Genomic DNA, 17382 nt, shown 5'->3' with positions numbered 1-17382 from the left:
GTATTTGTGTGATTGAATGGGAGCTGTCATGAGAAGTGGACATTTCTACTTTTACCTGTACTTTTTATGCAGCATTCATTTTGACAACGATGTACTAGTACAATTCTCGGCTGCTCCAACAGCCGTGGGAAGCTTCAAATTTGGATAAAAACTGAATGTGAACTACACAAAGCTTTACCTCATGAAGAGTGTCCCTGTCTGCGGTCCAGGACCACGATGTTCGCCAGACGTGGATCAGAAACATGAACAGAGGGGACTTTGTTCCCAACAGCACGATAACTTTTGATTAACACTCGTCAATCTCACAATTATTACATTACATGTCATTTAGCAGACACTTTTATCCAAAGCGACATACAAGGGAATTGAGTACAACCTGCCGGGGTGGAGTTGAACTTGCGACCATGAAGTCTTTTGCACACAGGGTACCGGTCTTAACCACTGATCCACTCCACCCACAATGAATAGCATGCGACTGACGAGTCATGTCAGCTGAGCTAACATCGCTAAGCTAGCTCACGTGAGACGCCTCTATCAAGGAGTAAATTAACTCAATGTGGTGTTATTGTGAAATGTGACGTAAGTTGCTCTAACGAGGGCAACATAATGACCACAATGTAAACATCAAATAAGTGAGTTAATCATCTCTCTGTCCTCCTGTCTCTGTGTCCTCTTGTCCTGTGTGTGAGACAGAAGATTTACCGTGAGAAGGACGTGGATCAGTCGGGGACAATGAGCTCGTCAGAGATGAGAGTAGCAGTGGACGAAGCAGGTGAGAAGGAGCTGTGGTGGCATCATACCGGGGGTCACACGTCTGACCTCTGACCTTTGACCTGTTTGTGTTTCCAGGTTTCAGTTTGAACAATCCTCTAAACCAGATCCTGGTGGCTCGTTACAGTGAAGCTGATCTCACCATCGACTTTGACAACTTTGTCAGCTGTTTGATTCGTCTTGAGACAATGTTTGGTTAGTACACGCACACACACACACACACGCACACACACACACTGTTGATCTAGAATCTTGTAAATGTGTTAACTGATGATCTACGTTACGTAGATTAGAAAGAAAATGGCGTTCCAATAACCTAGAGGAATTGTATATAGCCTGGAAAGATGAAGAAAATTGATTGAAGAAAATAAGAATAATCATAGGTTTGTTTTCAGCACTGTAGCCAGGCTGACACAGAGCCACAGCTCCACTGAACCATCTATTCCTTTAACACTGAGCAGTGATGACTTTATCAACTTTTTTGTGAATAAAATAACATCAATTAGAGAGAAAATGGATCATCTCCTCCCTCATATTGGGACTGACTCATCTTTTAGCACAAGAGCTTTAGAAGCACCAGGTGCACAGTTAGACAGTTTCTCCCCTATAGATCTCCCTGAGTTAACATCATTAGTTTCATCATCTAAGCCATCAACCTGTCAGTTAGATCCTATCCCCACCAAACTGTTTAAAGATGTCTTTCCTTTAATTAACAGCTCTATATTTACTCAAATTAATCTATCCTTATTAACTGGATATGTGCCCCAAACGTTTAAAATAGCAGTTATTAAACCCCTTCTCAAAAAAGCGACCCTTGACCCAGATATTTTAGCTAATTACCGACCTATATCTAATCTTCCCTTTGTTTCTAAAATCTTAGAAAAGGCAGTTGCTAATCAATGATGTGAATATTTGCGCAATAATGGCCTGTTTGAAGATTTTCAGTCAGGTTTTAGATTAAACCATAGCACAGAAACAGCACTAGTTAAAGTTAGTAACGATCTTCTCTTGGCTTCAGATAATGGTCTAGTTTCTTTACTTGTCCTGTTAGATCTTAGTGCTGCATTTGACACCATTGATCATAATATTCTACTGCAGAGATTGGAGCAGACTCTTGGTATCACAGGTGCTGCCCTCTGCTGGTTTAAATCATACTTATCTGATAGATTCCAGTTTGTTCATGTAAATGATAAAGCCTCACTACAAACTAAAGTTAATTGTGGAGTTCCACAAGGCTCAGTGCTTGGGCCTATACTTTTTACCTTATATATGCTTCCTCTAGGGAACATTATTAGAAAGCACAACATACACTTTCATTGTTATGCAGATGACACACAGCTATATTTATCAATGAGGCCGGATGAAATAAATCAGGTTGTTCAACTCCAGGAATGTCTCAGAGACATTAAGTCCTGGATGACCTGTAACTTTCTACTTTTAAACTTTTATACTCGGCCCTAAACACCTCAGAGAAAAACTTTCTGATCACATTGTCACTTTAGATGACATCACCATGGTTTCCAGTTCCACTGTGAGGAACCTTGGAGTTACTTTTGACCAGGAAATGTCATTTGATTGTAACTTTGATTGTAACTGTAACTCCTTATTATCAGGATGTTCCATCAAGTCTTTTAGAACCCTTCAGTTCATTCAAAATGCTGCAGCACGAGTTCTGACAGGAACTAGAAAGAGAGACCATATAACTCCAGAGTTAGCTTCTCTACACTGGCTCCACCCACAGTTTAGAATTCAATTTAAAATCCTCCTCCTCACGTACAAAGCACTTAATGGTCAGGCCCCTTCATACCTGAAAGACCTAGTCTTACCTTATCACCCTAATAGACCACTTAGGTCACAAAATACAGGTTTACTTGTGGTTCCCAGGGTCTATAAGAGCAGAATGGGAGGCAGAGTCTTCAGTTACCAGGCTCCTCCTCTCCTGTGGAACCAGCTTCCAATGACAGTTCGGGAGGCGGAGCCTCTCTGTATTTAAAGTTAGACTTAAAACTTTCCTTTTTGATAAAGCTTATAGTTAGAGCTGGTTCAGGGAAACCTGGACCATCTCTTAGTTCTGCTGCTATAGACCTAGACTGCTGGGGGATTTTCCTGTGGTGCACGCACATTCACTCTCTCACACTCAGAGTATGAATATGACTTTTTATATGTCATTAACCTTGTCTCTTTCTCTCCCTAGTTTGTGTCCTTCCTTCCTTCCTTCCTTCCCTCTCTCTCTCTCTGTATTCTCATCTTGCAGGTTGCAGGATCCAGATCCAGTTTTCGAGGCTATCCATATCATACATATCATCACCATTATTATTGTGCTATAATAAATAATCGATATCATTAACTGTATAAACTTGTAACTTGATACAGTTGTTGTGTATCTGCTCCTGGTCTCTCTCTCTCTTCTGTCTCTACCTCATCTCCCTCTTGTCCTTTCTCTCCCCCCTTTCTGTCCCCCACCTCTCCTCTGTCTGTCCCTTTCACCCCAACCTGTCGAGGCAGATGCTGCACATGTGTGAGTCTGGTTCTGTCAGAGATTTCTTCTTCTGTTAAGAGGGAGTTTTTTCTCTCCACTGATGCCTAGTGTTTGCTCATTGTGTGAACTGTTGTGTTTCTCTGCTCTCCTTGATGTTGTCTATGTACAGAGACCTGAGATCATGTATGTTATGATTTAAAGCTATACAAATAACATTGAATTGAATTGAACTTCCTGTCCACAGACACATTTGACACGTTGGACAAAGACAGGTCAGGAACCATCGAGCTGAACCTTCTGGAGGTAAGGGTCACATGATCACATGAACACTAAGATGATCACATGATGATCATGTGATGTGGTTCTGTTCCAGTGGCTGAACGTGACTATGCTCTGAAGAACCAGAACTTGGACCAGGACCTGATCCTGCAGTGGTGGAAGATCTGTACTAAAGTGGTTTCATGTGGTTTGGGGCTGTTTTCCATTTGTTTAGATAATCACACATTAATCAATAAAGACGATCAATAACAGAATAAAACTTTTTATTTCTTTTAAAACAAAGAAACTTAACGTCTGAGAGCCGGGGGGCGGGGCTAACTGTCACAATGACATCATCACTGTTTCCTCTGGAGGGCAAATTGCTCCGCCCATCTCAGAGCGTCAGTGATGTCACTGGTACTTCCTGTACCTTGAGCAACCACGGCCGAGCCGCCAGCTGCGCCGCCCAGGTGACGACACACGGCTGTCGCCCAATCAGAGGCCAGGAGAGACGCCGAGTCCTGAGGAGGGAAAGGAGGCCAATGAGAGGCTGCATACATGACCCCGCCCCCTCTGATGTCAGTGACACGTGAGTGGTGGTTACCTTGGGAACCTGACAGGCGCACAGAACCTTCCCAGAATGCCTGTGGTGAGTGAGCAGCATCACGTGACTGAGGGGAGAGACAGCAGTCAGCTGATTCACCGTCTTCATCACCACCTGGAACGACATGTGACTGTGATGTCACTTCCTGTGTTTCAATCTGATTTAAAGCTGTCCAGTCAAGAGTAGACTAGGGCCGTTTCTCAATACTCAAGTAAACAAGTACGTATTCGCTTACTTGGAAAGTATATACTTGAGAAGTACGCTGGGAGTATATACTTGGCAAGTACGGGAGTACACAAGTATGTGGTTGTTTCTCAATACTCAAGTAAGCAAATGTATTGTTCTGCTGTTTGAATGGTGGCTGGCACTAAGTGCTGCAGCCTCATTACAGCCACCTACAGTGTTGTTAAATGAACATATGAAATATAAATGCATATATATTGTTATTATTTTTACATTTTAAATATTTAACTTCATTTATTAATTTATTTCTATTAAAATATACAATACAAATAATACAATGTGGAAAATAGATATATTACAGCATTGTAGAGTAGTATATATATATATACATATGTCAGAGGTTGCGCTAGACTTTTTCGTTGTCTGTCATTTTGACTGACGGGGTCATAAAAATCCCGTCATAATCAATCTTTACCGGTCACTTTAAATGATAATAATAACGTATTCAGTTGCATTGTTCATATTGCAGTGGAATATGAACAGTTCACCTGTGGCCTAAACGCACAGTCTCACACCTTCCTCCTGGTCCACATGGACTTAAATCGCGTGCCTGCTTGCGCGTAGTTGCGCGTGGTAGGAAATCCCGCAACATGCGCTCCTTCTGCACCAGTGGATCAGCTGCACCGGTCACAGACGCGCTCCAAAGCCTCGTGTCCATAGCTCTTTAACACGCTGTCAGCACTACAAGGATAGCGAGATACATTGAGTACGGTGTCCAGGTCAGAAATTATGCTCAGATTCTCCGATGGGAATCTTTATTTTGTCGCACAACATTTTTCTATCCGCCCTCCTCAGCCAGGAGAACTCCCGCTCCCACTGAACTCGCCTAACCTCCTTACTGCCGCTTCCTCGCTCCGCTGAGGCCAAGGGCTGAGTTTGTCCTTCATCTGCATCTATCCCTCTTTTTTCACCTCTTTTATCAACATAGTTTTTAGGGCTGTGAATTGCAATCTGTCAAAATGACGGATGGCTCTCAGATTTTTCCGTCACCGTTTAAAAAAAACGGTCAATGACGGAAAATATTCGGTTAACGCGACCCCTGACATACATATATATATATATACACATATACATATATATATATATATACACATATACATATATATACACATATACATATATATACACACAGAGGCGGAGCTGATCACCTCCGACAAACTTTGCTGCCAAACTATAAATATGTCATATATTAATACACAGACCACATGTTTGAATTCTAAATGACTAATTTCTCGCCTCAAATGATGTTAAAACTTTGCTCCGGGGCAAAAAAAAATATTTATTTCAGATTTATATTTCTATATTCTGTATTCTGGGATACATGGCCATCCCAAGTACGCTTAAGTTACCTCCGATGCATACTTGGTAAAAATGGGCGGAGTGAGAACACTTCCGGGTTTGAGAACCGTCCTCGCTGTTAGCTTACTTGAGAATTGGAACAGCACTTGGACTGAGGCTGATGACGTTTTCACAAATACGGGAGTACGCACAAGTACACACAAGTACGCACAAGTATGGATATTGAGAAACGGCCTAGGCCTCAGGGAGGCGGAGCTTAGTGTTCTCACCGGCAGAGTGTCCGCCTCCACCAGGTCCACCAGAACCGCCTTCTTTCCATTCTTCTCCAGTAGAACCTGAGCTCGAGACACAGCCTGAGCAAAGCATGATGGGAAAACATGGAGGATCATCAAGAGACAAGAACAGGTCAGAGGTCAGTCTGAGGTCAGAGGTCAGTCTCACCTCTCTGGTCTCCAGCTTCCTGACGATGGTGTTGCTCCGCCTCTGCAGTGCTCTCAGCTGACTCTGCAGTTCCCTGCGCTGCCACTGGGGGATGGGGGTGGAGTCTACAGCCTGTCAATCACAGATCAGGGTCAAATGGCATCTTTTCACGCACAGTGCAGCAGGGCATTCTGGGTAATTACACTCACATCAGACAGGAGTCCAACATCTTTGGCCAAACGATGAGCGGAAGTAAGGTCAGAGGGGGCGGAGCCTGTGAGTCTGGCTGACAGCGAGTCCACGTCCTCAGACAAAACCTGCCCTGCCTCCCGGGCCTGGACACACAGCACATTCACTGACCCGTGACCTCGTTAACTGACCCATGGCATCATTAACTGACTCGTTAACTGACCCGAGACGTCGTTAACTGACCCGAGATGGCGTTAACTGACCCGAGACATCATTAACTGACCCGTGACGTCATTAACTGACTCGTTAACTGACCCGAGACATTGTTAACTGACCCGAGACGTCGTTAACTGACCCGAGAAGGCGTTAACTGTCCCGAGACGGCGTCAACTGATCCAAGACATCATTAACTGACCCGTGACGTCATTAACTGACCCAAGACGGCGTTAACTGACCCGAGACATCATTAACTGACCCGTGACGTCATCAACTGACTCGTTAACTGACCCGAGACGTCGTTAACTGACCTGTAACTGCCCTTTGACGGCTTTAACTGACCCGAGACATCATTAACTGACCCGAGACGTCATTAACTGACTCGTTAACTGACCCAAGACGGCGTTAACTGACCCGAGACAGCGTTAACTGACCTGAGACATAATTAACTGACCTGTGACTTCATTAACTGACTCGTTAACTGACCCGAGACGTCGTTAACTGACCCGAGACGTCGTTAACTGCCCCGAGACGTCGTTAACTGACCCGTGATGTCGTTAACTGACCCGTGACGTTGTTTACTGACCCGAGACGTTGTTAACTGACCCGTTAACTGACCTGAGACGTCGTTAACTGACCCGAGATGTCATTAACTGACCCGTGAATTCATTAACTGACCCGAGACGTCATTAACTGACCCCTTAAATGAACTGAGACGTCGTTAACTGACCCGTGACGTCATTAACTGACCCGTGACGTCATTAACTGACCCGAGACGTCATTAACTGACCCGACACATCGTTAACTGACCGGAGGCGTCGTTAACCTACCCGTGAAACTGACCCGAGACGTTGTTAACTGACCGAGACGTCATTAACTGACCCGAGACGTCATTAACTGACCCGTGACGTCATTAACTGACCCGTGTGGCCTCGTGTCCAGTCACAGCGATGATGCGACTGATTCCTCTGACCGTCTGTCTCTCTGAGATGATCACCACGTCCTGGACTGAACCTGTGTGAAGAAGATGACTGAGAGAGACAGAAAGAGAGACAGAGACAGACAGAGAGATTAAAACAGACGTGGACAGATGTAAACAGATGTGAGGACAGACATGGACAGGTGTATACAGGTGAGGACAGACATGGACAGGTGTATACAGGTGAGGACAGACGTCTGTCCAGGTGAGGATGGGTGTAAACAGGTGTGAGGACAGATGTAAACAGGTGAGGACAGATGTAAACAGACCTCTGTCCAGGTGAGGACAGGTGTAAACAGGTGTGAGGACAGACATGGACAGGTGTAAACAGGTGAGTCAGGTGTTTTCCCGGGGCCAGAGCGGGCTACATAGAGTCTTATCTGAAACTGCTGGCTACAGATAATCGTAAATTCAGTTCACGTCGGCAGTAAGGACACCCGATTACGCCAATCGGAGGTCACTAAAGTTAATGTTGAGTCCGTGTGTAGGTACGCACAATCTATGTCGGACAACGTAACCTTGTCTGGTCCTTTGCCCAATGTGACCAGTGATGACATGTATAGCCGCATGTCGTCATTCAATCACTGGCTGTCGAGGTGGTGTCCAGAAAAAAACATTGGGTTTTTAGATAACTGGCAAAACTTCTGGGGGAAACCTGGTCTCATGAAGAGAGACGGCGTCTCTTATCTCTCTTATCTAGCAGCATTTTATTAGAAACCCATGACAATCCAGAGCTGAGACCAGGACACAGAGTTGCAGTCTTTCATGCTTCTCTGTGCTTCTTTTCGAGCAGTCACCAATTAAAAACCCTATAGAGACTGTGTCTGTCCCTCGACCTACTAAAGTAAAAACTAAAGTAAATAAAGTAAATACATCAATAACAAACAGAAGAGGAGTTAGACATTCTAACTTAATAAAGATTAATACTAACAATAAAATAGAGTCAAATAATACCACTTTTAAATGTGGACTATTAAATATTAGGTCTCTCTCCTCAAAATCTGTTTTAATAAATGATCTAATTTCTGACAATTGTATTGATTTATTCTGTGTAACTGAAACTTGGTTACATGAAGAAGATTAGTTAGTTTGTCTAAATGAGTCAACTCCACCCACTCATGCTAGTACCCATATTCTTAGAAGCTCAGGCCGAGGAGGAGGTGTAGCAGCCATTTTTAATACTAGATTATTAATCAATCCCAAACCCAAACCAGGATATTCATGGTTTGAAAGCCTTATTCTTAATCTATCTCATCTTAGTTGGAAATCACAGAAACCAATTATGATAGTCACAGTTTATCGTCCACCTGCACCTTATTCAGAGTTCCTATCAGAGTTCTCTGAGTTCTTATCTGAGTTGGTGCTTAAAACAGATCAAATCATAATTGTAGGGGATTTCAACATCCATGTAGATGTTGACCGTGATAGTCTTAGCTGCGCATTTAACTCGCTGTTGGAATCAATAGGTTTTATTCAACACGTTAATAAACCAACTCATTGCCTTAATCACACCCTCCATCTTGTTTTAACTTATGGTATTGATATTGATAACTTAAACATAGTTCCTCAAAACCCTCTCCTTACTGATCATTATTTACTCACATTTAATTGTACAATAATGAACTACAATAACATAAATAAGAAATACTGTCTGATTATAATATGAATACATTCAAAGAGACAGTGCAACCTTTATTTAACTCGGTGCCATATGTCAGTACATCTGAAGGTACCTTTTGTGATTTTACTCCCGCCCTCATAGATAACCTTGTTGATAGTACAGCAGCCTCACTGCGTACTACATTAGATTGTGTTAGCACTTTCAAGAAAGTGGTGAATCAGATGAGACGAGCACCATGGTTTAACTCCAATACTCGTGCTCTTAAACAGACGTTACGTAGATTAGAAAGAAAATGGCGTTCGAGTAACCTAGAGGAATTTCATATAGCCTGGAAAGATGGTTTTGTAGCTTACAAAAAAGCAAGGTTTGCAGGTCAGTCAGGTTTTAGATTAAACCATAGCACAGAAACAGCACTAGTTAAAGTTAGTAACGATCTTCTCTTGGCTTCAGATAATGGTCTAGTCTCTTTACTTGTCCTGTTAGATCTTAGTGCTGCATTTGACACCATTGATCATAATATTCTACTGCAGAGATTGGAGCAGACTCTTGGTATCACAGGTGCTGCCCTCTGCTGGTTTAAATCATACTTATCTGATAGATTCCAGTTTGTTCATGTTAATGATAAAGCCTCACTACAAACAAAAGTTAATTGTGGAGTTCCACAAGGCTCAGTGCTTGGGCCTATACTTTTTACCTTATATATGCTTCCTCTAGGGAACATTATTAGGACGCACAACATACACTTTCATTGTTATGCAGATGACACACAGCTATATTTATCAATGAGGCCGGATGAAATAAATCAGGTTGTTCAACTCCAGGAATGTCTCAGAGACATTAAGTCCTGGATGACCTGTAACTTTCTACTTTTAAACTTTTATACTCGGCCCTAAACACCTCAGAGAAAAACTTTCTGATCACATTGTCACTTTAGATGACATCACCATGGCTTCCAGTTCCACTGTGAGGAACCTTAGAGTTACTTTTGACCAGGAAATGTCATTTGATTCACACATAAAACTCATTTCCAGAACAGCCTTCTTCCACCAGCGGAACATTTTGAAAATTAGAAACATTGTGTCTTTACAGGATGCTGAAAAACTAGTTCATGCTTTTGTTACATCTAGATTAGATTACTGTAACTCCTTATTATCAGGATGTTCCAACAAGTCTGTTAGAACCCTTCAGTTCATTCAAAATGCTGCAGCAGGAGTTCTGACAGGAACTAGAAAGAGGGACCATATAACTCCAGTGTTAGCTTCTCTACACTGGCTCCACCCACAGTTTAGAATTCAATTTAAAATCCTCCTCCTCACGTACAAAGCACTTAATGGTCAGGCCCCTTCATACCTGAAAGACCTAGTCTTACCTTATCACCCTAACAGACCACTTAGGTCACAAAATACAGGTTTACTTGTGGTTCCCAGAGTCTGTAAGAGCAGAATGGGAGGCAGAGCCTTTAGTAACCAGGCTCCTCCTCTCCTGTGGAACCAGCTTCTAATGACAGTTCGGGAGGCGGAGCCTCTCTCTGTATTTAAAGTTAGACTTAAAACTTTTCTTTTTGATAAAGCTTATAGTTAGAGCTGGTTCAGGGAAACCTGGACCATCTCTTAGTTCTGCTGCTATAGACCTAGACTGCTGGGGGATTTTCCTGTGGTGCACGCACATTCACTCTCTCACACTCAGGGTATGAATATGACTTTTTATATGTCATTAACCTTGTCTCTTTCTCTCCCTAGTTTGTGTCCTTCCTTCCTTCCCTCTCTCTCTCTCTCTCTGTATTCTCATCGTGCAGGTTGCAGGATCCAGATCCAGTTTTCGAGGCTATCCATATCATAAATATCATCACCATTATTATTGTGCTATAATTAATAGTCGATATCATTGACTGTATAAACTTGTAACTTGATACAGTTGTTGTGTATCTGCTCCTGGTCTCTCTCTCTCTTCTGTCTCTACCTCATCTCCCTCTTGTCCTTTCTCTCCCCCCTTTCTGTCCCCCACCTCTTCGCTGTCCCCCATTTTTCCTTTCACCCCAACCGGTCTAGGCAGATGCTGCACATGTGTGAGTCTGGTTCTGTCAGAGATTTCTTCTTCTGTTAAGAGGGAGTTTTTTCTCTCCACTGATGCCTAGTGTTTGCTCATTGTGTGAACTGTTGTGTTTCTCTGCTCTCTTTGATGTTGTCTATGTACAGACCTGAGATCATGTATGTTATGATTTGGCGCTATACAAATAACATTGAATTGAATTGAATGTAAACAGGTGCGAAGACAGACATGGACAGGTGTAAACAGGTGAGGACGGATGTAAACAGGTGTGAGGACAGACACGGACAGGTGTAAACAGGTGTGAGGACAGATGTGGACAGATGTAAACAGGTGTGAGGACAGACATGGACAGGTGTAAACAGGTGTGAGGACAGACGTCTGTCCAGGTGTAAACAGGTGAGGACAGATGTGGACAGATGTAAACAGGTGTGAGGACAGACATGGACAGGTGTAAACAGGTGTGAGGACAGACGTCTGTCCAGGTGTAAACAGGTGAGGACAGATGTGGACAGATGTAAACAGGTGTGAGGACAGACGTCTGTCCAGGTGTAAACAGGTTAGGACAGATGTGGATAGGTGTAAACAGGTGTGAGGACAGACGTCTGTCCAGGTGTTAACAGGTGAGGACAGACGTGGACAGGTGTAAACAGGGGTGAGGACAGACATGGACAGGTGTAAACAGGTGTCCTCACGTCCCACAGCAGAGCTCCACAGACGTCTCTCTTCCTGTCCCAACGTTGAACAGCTCAGAGACCGGGAACCCGACGGACACCACGCGAACAGGATCAGGGTAAAGCTGCGGAGACAGAGACAGTCAGAAAAACAGGAAGAGACAGAGTCCTCAAAAATGTGTTCACTCACCTCATCCACTGTCCTCAGTCCACTGATGCTCTTGACCTCCTGCAGAGGGACCTCCTTGCTGTGGACCCTCTGATTGGCTGAGATGATGTCATGAAGACACGCCTCTACCTGCTGTAGCTGAGAGGTACTCAGAGACTTCTGAGGACAGACAGGACATCAGAAATCACGGGGACATGTCTGCACGTCCACAGAGCGACACAGAGACATAGAGAGAAACTAACCTTGACGGAGAAGTCAAAGCGGAGACGATCAGTGGACACATGAGACCCTCTCTGATGGACAGATGGACCCAGAACTGTCCTCAGAGCGAAGTTCAGCAGGTGAGTCGCTGTGTGGTTCACCATGAGGGACAACCTGTGGACCTGAGACAGACAGACAGACTTTTTAGAAACAAGGACAGATCCTGATCTAAATCCAATTCACCTTCAGTCAACCTGTACCTCGTCCAGGTGTAGCTGCACCTGGTCTCCGGTCTTCAGGCGCCCAGCTGCGGTCACCTGATGGACAACATACCCGCCCACCAGGACCACGTCCTCCACAGGGAACAGCACGTCCTGAGAGACAGGACACATGTGGAGTCACTTCCTTTGTGAGGTCGTCTCACTTCCTGTGTAAGGTCGTCTCACCTGCAGCCCGTCGCGGGTGAAGTAGCCCTGGTCATGTGACTGCCCGCCCTGCTCTGAGTAGAAGCTGGTCTGATCCAGGAGGACACCACAGCGCTGTCCCTCTGCGACCTCTGACACCAGCGTCTGCCCGTCGTACAGTGCCACCACCGTCGCGCGGCATGCTGGGAAGACTGCGAGGAGACAGGCTGAGGTTAGCGGTGTGAGCAGAGGTCAGAGGAGTTACCTGTGCACATGGACTGAGACACTGCACCATATCGTCCTCCGTCCTGCAGCGAGTAGCAGTACTTGAGACGGTCATCAGTGTGAGGGATGCCGCGCCGCTGGAGTGCCGCCAGGCTCTGGACATCCAGTGTCCACCGAGTCAGAGCGCCGGACTGCAGCTCCAACATCACCTGCACACAGAGCCATGACATCATCAGTGACCCTTCACAATAAAAGACCAAAGTCCAAAAGTCCCTCACAACTAAAAACAATAAAAGTCCTCTGTCAGGTGCATTATATGATGACACAGAGCGAACAGAGGCGTTTACATGGTAACAGACATCAGAGTTTAGCGCCACCTTGTGGTTCTCTGCGATGAGTCGATCCAGCTCCTGGCGGTCCACCTGGACTCCTCGCTCGTCCAACATCAGGTCCACCAGGTCCAGAGGAAAACCAAGGTCCCTGTGCAGAGACCAGGCCACCGAGGCTGAAGGACACATGAGAGACGCACATGAGAGATACCCAAGACTGAAGGACATGCGAGAGACGCACATTAGAGACACCCAAGACTGAAGGACACGCGAGAGACGCACAAGATAGACAATCAAGTCTGAAGGACACATGAGAGACGCACATGAGACACCAAAGACTGAAGGACACACAAGAGACGCACATGAGAGACACCAAGACTGAAGGACACACGAGAGACGCACATGAGACACCATAGACTGAAGGACACACGAGAGACGCACATGAGAGACACCCAAGACTGAAGGACACACAAGAGACACACATGAGAGACACCCAAGACTGAAGGACACACGAAAGACGCACATGAGAGACACCCAAGTCTGAAGGACACACCAGAGACACACATGAGAGACACTCAAGTCTGAAGGACACACCAGAGACACAGATGAGAGACACCCAAGTCTGAAGGACACACCAGAGTCACACATGTTAGTGGGACCTGAACTGACCGGGGAAGACGCCGCGGCTGTCCTCCGTCCTCTGCAGTGTCCTCTGGATAAGCCTGCTGCCCTGCTGCAGGGACGACAGGAAGTGAGCCTCGTTGTCGTTAATGATGTCCATGATCTGAAGACAGAAGACCAGCTGTCAATCATGATGATGTCATATCCTCACACTGAAGAGGAAGTGATGTCACAGCCTCTCACCCGCTCTTTCTCTTTGTGCAGCTCAGGATACACGTCACCCTGGAAACAAGGGGGTGGGGTTATTGTGAACACAGACAGGTGAGAGGGATGATGGGAAATGTCTCACCAGAATGTGTGCGACAGTAGGAACCAGGCTCGCCAGCGCCCCCTGAGGAGCCTGGAGGACCTCCACACAGAAACGCACCGCACGCCGCAGAATCCTGCGCAGCACCAACCTGTAGACAAACACACACAACAAACAAACAAACAAATAAACAACAAAATAACACACAACGTAAACAAATGTGTCCAGTGCGACGTCTCACTCTGCGCCTGACATTCCTGGATGGACACCATCTGCGACACAGACGGACAGAGTGCGGACGTGGTCGGCCACCACGCGGTACGCCATGTCCACCTTCCCCTGGTCAGCTGACCCTGTCCTGCCCCCATATGGCCCAACCTTTGACCTCTGAGGACAGAAACATCACTGAGAACCATCACCATTACAACACCACAAGACAGGTGTGTGTCCGGTGGACCGGTGTGTGTGTCCGGTGGACAGGTGTGTCTCCGGTAAACAGGTGTATGTCTGTGTGTCCGGTGGACAGCGGTGGACAGGTGTGTGTCTGTGTGTCCGGTGGACAGGTGTGTCTCCGGTGAACAGGTGTGTGTCTGTGTGTCCGGTGGACAGGTGTGTACCTGGTGAATGGCGTGCAGCAGTGGGGTGAACAGGTCTGTGTCATAGTTGGACGTCTTCCCCTGCAGGACGCTCACCAGCCTCTCCAGTCCCATCCCAGTGTCCACACTGAACTGAGGCAGCAGCTGCAGACTCTGGTCCATGTCCCTGAAAACAACCAGACCGTTCAGAGCCGGTCTGATGTGGACTGAACTGGTTCAGGTGTGGGTGTGAGACCTGTTGTACTGCATGAAGACCAGGTTCCAGATTTCCACCACCTCAGGACTGTTGGCATTGACCAGAGCAGCAGCGTCTCGTCCTCCTACGTGGTCATAGTGGATCTCAGTGCAGGGACCACAGGGACCAGAGTCGCCCATTTCCCAGAAATTCTCTCTGAGTCCAAACGGCAGCAGGCGAGTGTGGGGAACCCTGAGGAAGTGACATCATCAATGATCTGAACCCTGAGGAAGTGACATCATCACTGATCTGAACCCTGAGGAAGTGACATCATCACTGATCTGAACCCTGAGGAAGTGACATCATCACTGATCTAAACCATGAGGAAGTGACATCATCACTGATCCGAACCCCAGGTCCTGAACCCTGATCTGAACCCCAGTCCAGAATTCTGGTCTGAAACCCGGTCCAGAATCCTGGTCCTGGTCCACGACTTCTCTAACATAAAGAAGTGAACGGTCTGTTTGAAGCAGCTTTAAATGTAAACACAGACGAGACTTCATGAAACACACAGGTCCACACTGAACCACACTCTGTCCTCGTACCCGATGTCCAACCAGGTCTGACGCGTCTCCTCGTCCACTGGCAAACCTGATGCAGTGTCTCCACAAAAGTAGGACACGTACAGTCTGTCAGCAGGTATCCCATAATACTCTGTGAGGAGGCTCCATGCCATCGAACACGCCTCCTCCTGAACACACACACACACACACAGGAAACAGGAAGTGATTAATATGATCTCATATTAGCTGTTGGTTATGTATAGTGTGTCTATAGCCCTTTCTCAATATCCATACTTGTGTGTACTTGTGCGTACTTGTGCGTACTTGTGCGTACTTGTGCGTACTCCCATACTTGTGAAAAATCATCAGCTTCAGTCCAAGTTCTGTTCCAATTCTAAAGTAAGCGAGCAGCGAGTACGGTTCTCAAACCCGGAAGTGTTCTCGCTCCGCCCATTTTACCAAGTATGCATCGGAGGTGACTAGAGTGTACTTGGGAAAGCCATGTATCCCAGAATGCATTTCAGCGAAACATAGCAGCAGATAATACAAATATAAACCTGAAATAAATATTTTTCTCTGTCCCAAAACAAAGTTTTAAGATCATTTAGAATTCAAACATGTGGTTTGGGTATTAAGATCTGATGTATTTATAGTTTGGCACAGCGTTGATGGAGGTGACAAGCTCCATCAATATATCATATATACACACATATATATATATACATATATATATATATATATATATATATATGGCCCCACCCACCATTCAAACAGTAGAACAAGGAAGAAGCTGCTGTCCAATTGAAGAATCATACTTGTGTACTCTGTACTTGTAAGTATGCATACTTGAGTATTGAGAAAGGGCGTAAGTGTGTGTGTGTGTTTTGTCCACTCTGACAGGTGCCCAGGAAATAAGCCCCTCCCCCTGTGAACAGGAAGTACCAGCTGACCTTGAAGTAGTCTCCAAATGACCATGTCCCCAGCATCTCAAAGAAGGTGTGGTGGTAAACGTCTCGTCCCACGTCCTCCAGGTCGTTGTGTTTCCCTCCGGCTCGCACACATTTCTGACTGTTAGTCACTCTGAGGTAAGACGCCATCGCACTGCGAGGGTCCACTGTCCCCAAGAAGACAGGTTTGAACTGGACAGAGAGAGAGAGGACACAAGACGCAGAGAGACGACAGAGACGATACAGGACACAGAGAGAGGACAGAGTAAACAGAGAGCGAGGACATAGAAGACAGAGAGAGAGAGAGAGGACACAAGACGCAGACAAAGAGAGTGGACAGACAGAGGACAGAGAGGACACAGGACAGAGAGAGGACAGAGAGGACACAGGACAGAAAGAGGACAGAGAGGACAACGTCATAAATATAATATTATAATATTTCACCACAGAGGAAACTAAATGACGTCACAGTTGTTGTCAGTGTCGCAGTGATATTTCAGAATAAAAGCACATCACGTGACATCAGTGAAGTCTGGTTGTATCTGGTGAACATAAGAATTAAAGTCAAATCCTGGTCCAGGTCTGGTCCAGTACTGGTCTCTCTGTAACATCAAGACGTTGTCATAGAAACGCTGACAAGCCAAGGTCGGTTTAACATGTGACGTCACATGACCGACAGGGATCTTGTTTTGAAAGCGTTGGCAGGTTTTAGCACAGAACCGGGACCGGGTACAGACCAAGTCTACACTGACCTGGTTCATACCAGCGTTGACGAACAGCAAGCTCGGGTCCCCTCTGGGCCGAACCGGCGAGGACGGAACCAGCAAGTGTCCGTGTTTGTTCCGGAAGAAGTCCAGGAAGGTGGTTCTGACGCGGGCAGCGGACATGTCCAGAGGAGGACGGCCGCTGAGGGAGCGCGCAGAGCCGGCACAGAGCAGGCCCGGCGGCCCGCTGAGTGAGCGTAACCTCCGGAGCAGCAGAACCCACATGAGAAGCAGAAAGGACCTGCCAGAACAGACCCACGAGGCGCATGCGCACTGACACCC

General features: G+C 45.9%; 2 protein-coding genes across 2 annotated transcripts in view; one reads left to right on the top strand and one right to left on the bottom strand.

The window, feature by feature from the left end:
* Positions 1–3777, top strand: part of LOC131466793 (calpain-2 catalytic subunit-like) — a 20590-nt gene extending 16813 nt beyond the window's left edge. Inside the window, exons 18-21 of the mRNA XM_058640241.1 lie at positions 694–772; positions 850–966; positions 3495–3553; positions 3624–3777. Of these exons, the coding sequence (XP_058496224.1) occupies positions 694–772; positions 850–966; positions 3495–3553; positions 3624–3647 (279 nt within the window). The 3' untranslated portion in view covers positions 3648–3777. The remainder of the gene's footprint in view (positions 1–693; positions 773–849; positions 967–3494; positions 3554–3623) is intronic.
* aars2 (alanyl-tRNA synthetase 2, mitochondrial (putative)) lies at positions 3776–17382 on the bottom strand. Its single transcript, XM_058640240.1, has 22 exons — positions 17089–17382; positions 16340–16528; positions 15432–15577; positions 14887–15078; positions 14673–14817; positions 14297–14442; positions 14098–14206; positions 13992–14030; positions 13797–13911; positions 13176–13303; positions 12866–13007; positions 12616–12785; positions 12430–12543; positions 12211–12351; positions 11990–12127; positions 11821–11924; positions 7402–7510; positions 6284–6409; positions 6096–6206; positions 5924–6007; positions 4113–4226; positions 3776–4029 (listed from the first exon to the last, which is right to left on the bottom strand). Exons 1-22 carry the CDS (start codon positions 17323–17325, stop codon positions 3865–3867), a joined length of 2964 nt encoding a protein of 987 aa, XP_058496223.1. The 5' UTR covers positions 17326–17382; the 3' UTR covers positions 3776–3864.

This window comes from Solea solea, chromosome 10 (assembly GCF_958295425.1).
Source record: "Solea solea chromosome 10, fSolSol10.1, whole genome shotgun sequence".
In the NCBI taxonomy this organism is placed as follows: Eukaryota; Metazoa; Chordata; class Actinopteri; order Pleuronectiformes; family Soleidae; genus Solea; species Solea solea.
This window is presented reverse-complemented; position numbering and strand designations above follow the sequence as displayed.

Coding starts and splice junctions, on each gene's coding strand:
- aars2 (XM_058640240.1), bottom strand. CDS start 17,325: ATGTGGGTTCTGCTGCTCCGGAGGTTACGCTCACTCAGCGGGCCGCCG. Junction 14,443..14,672: donor TGCTGCACGCCATTCACCAG/GTACACACCTGT, acceptor TTCTGTCCTCAG/AGGTCAAAGGTTGGGCCATA. Junction 4,227..5,923: donor TGGAGGCGGACACTCTGCCG/GTGAGAACACTA, acceptor ATGTCGTTCCAG/GTGGTGATGAAGACGGTGAA.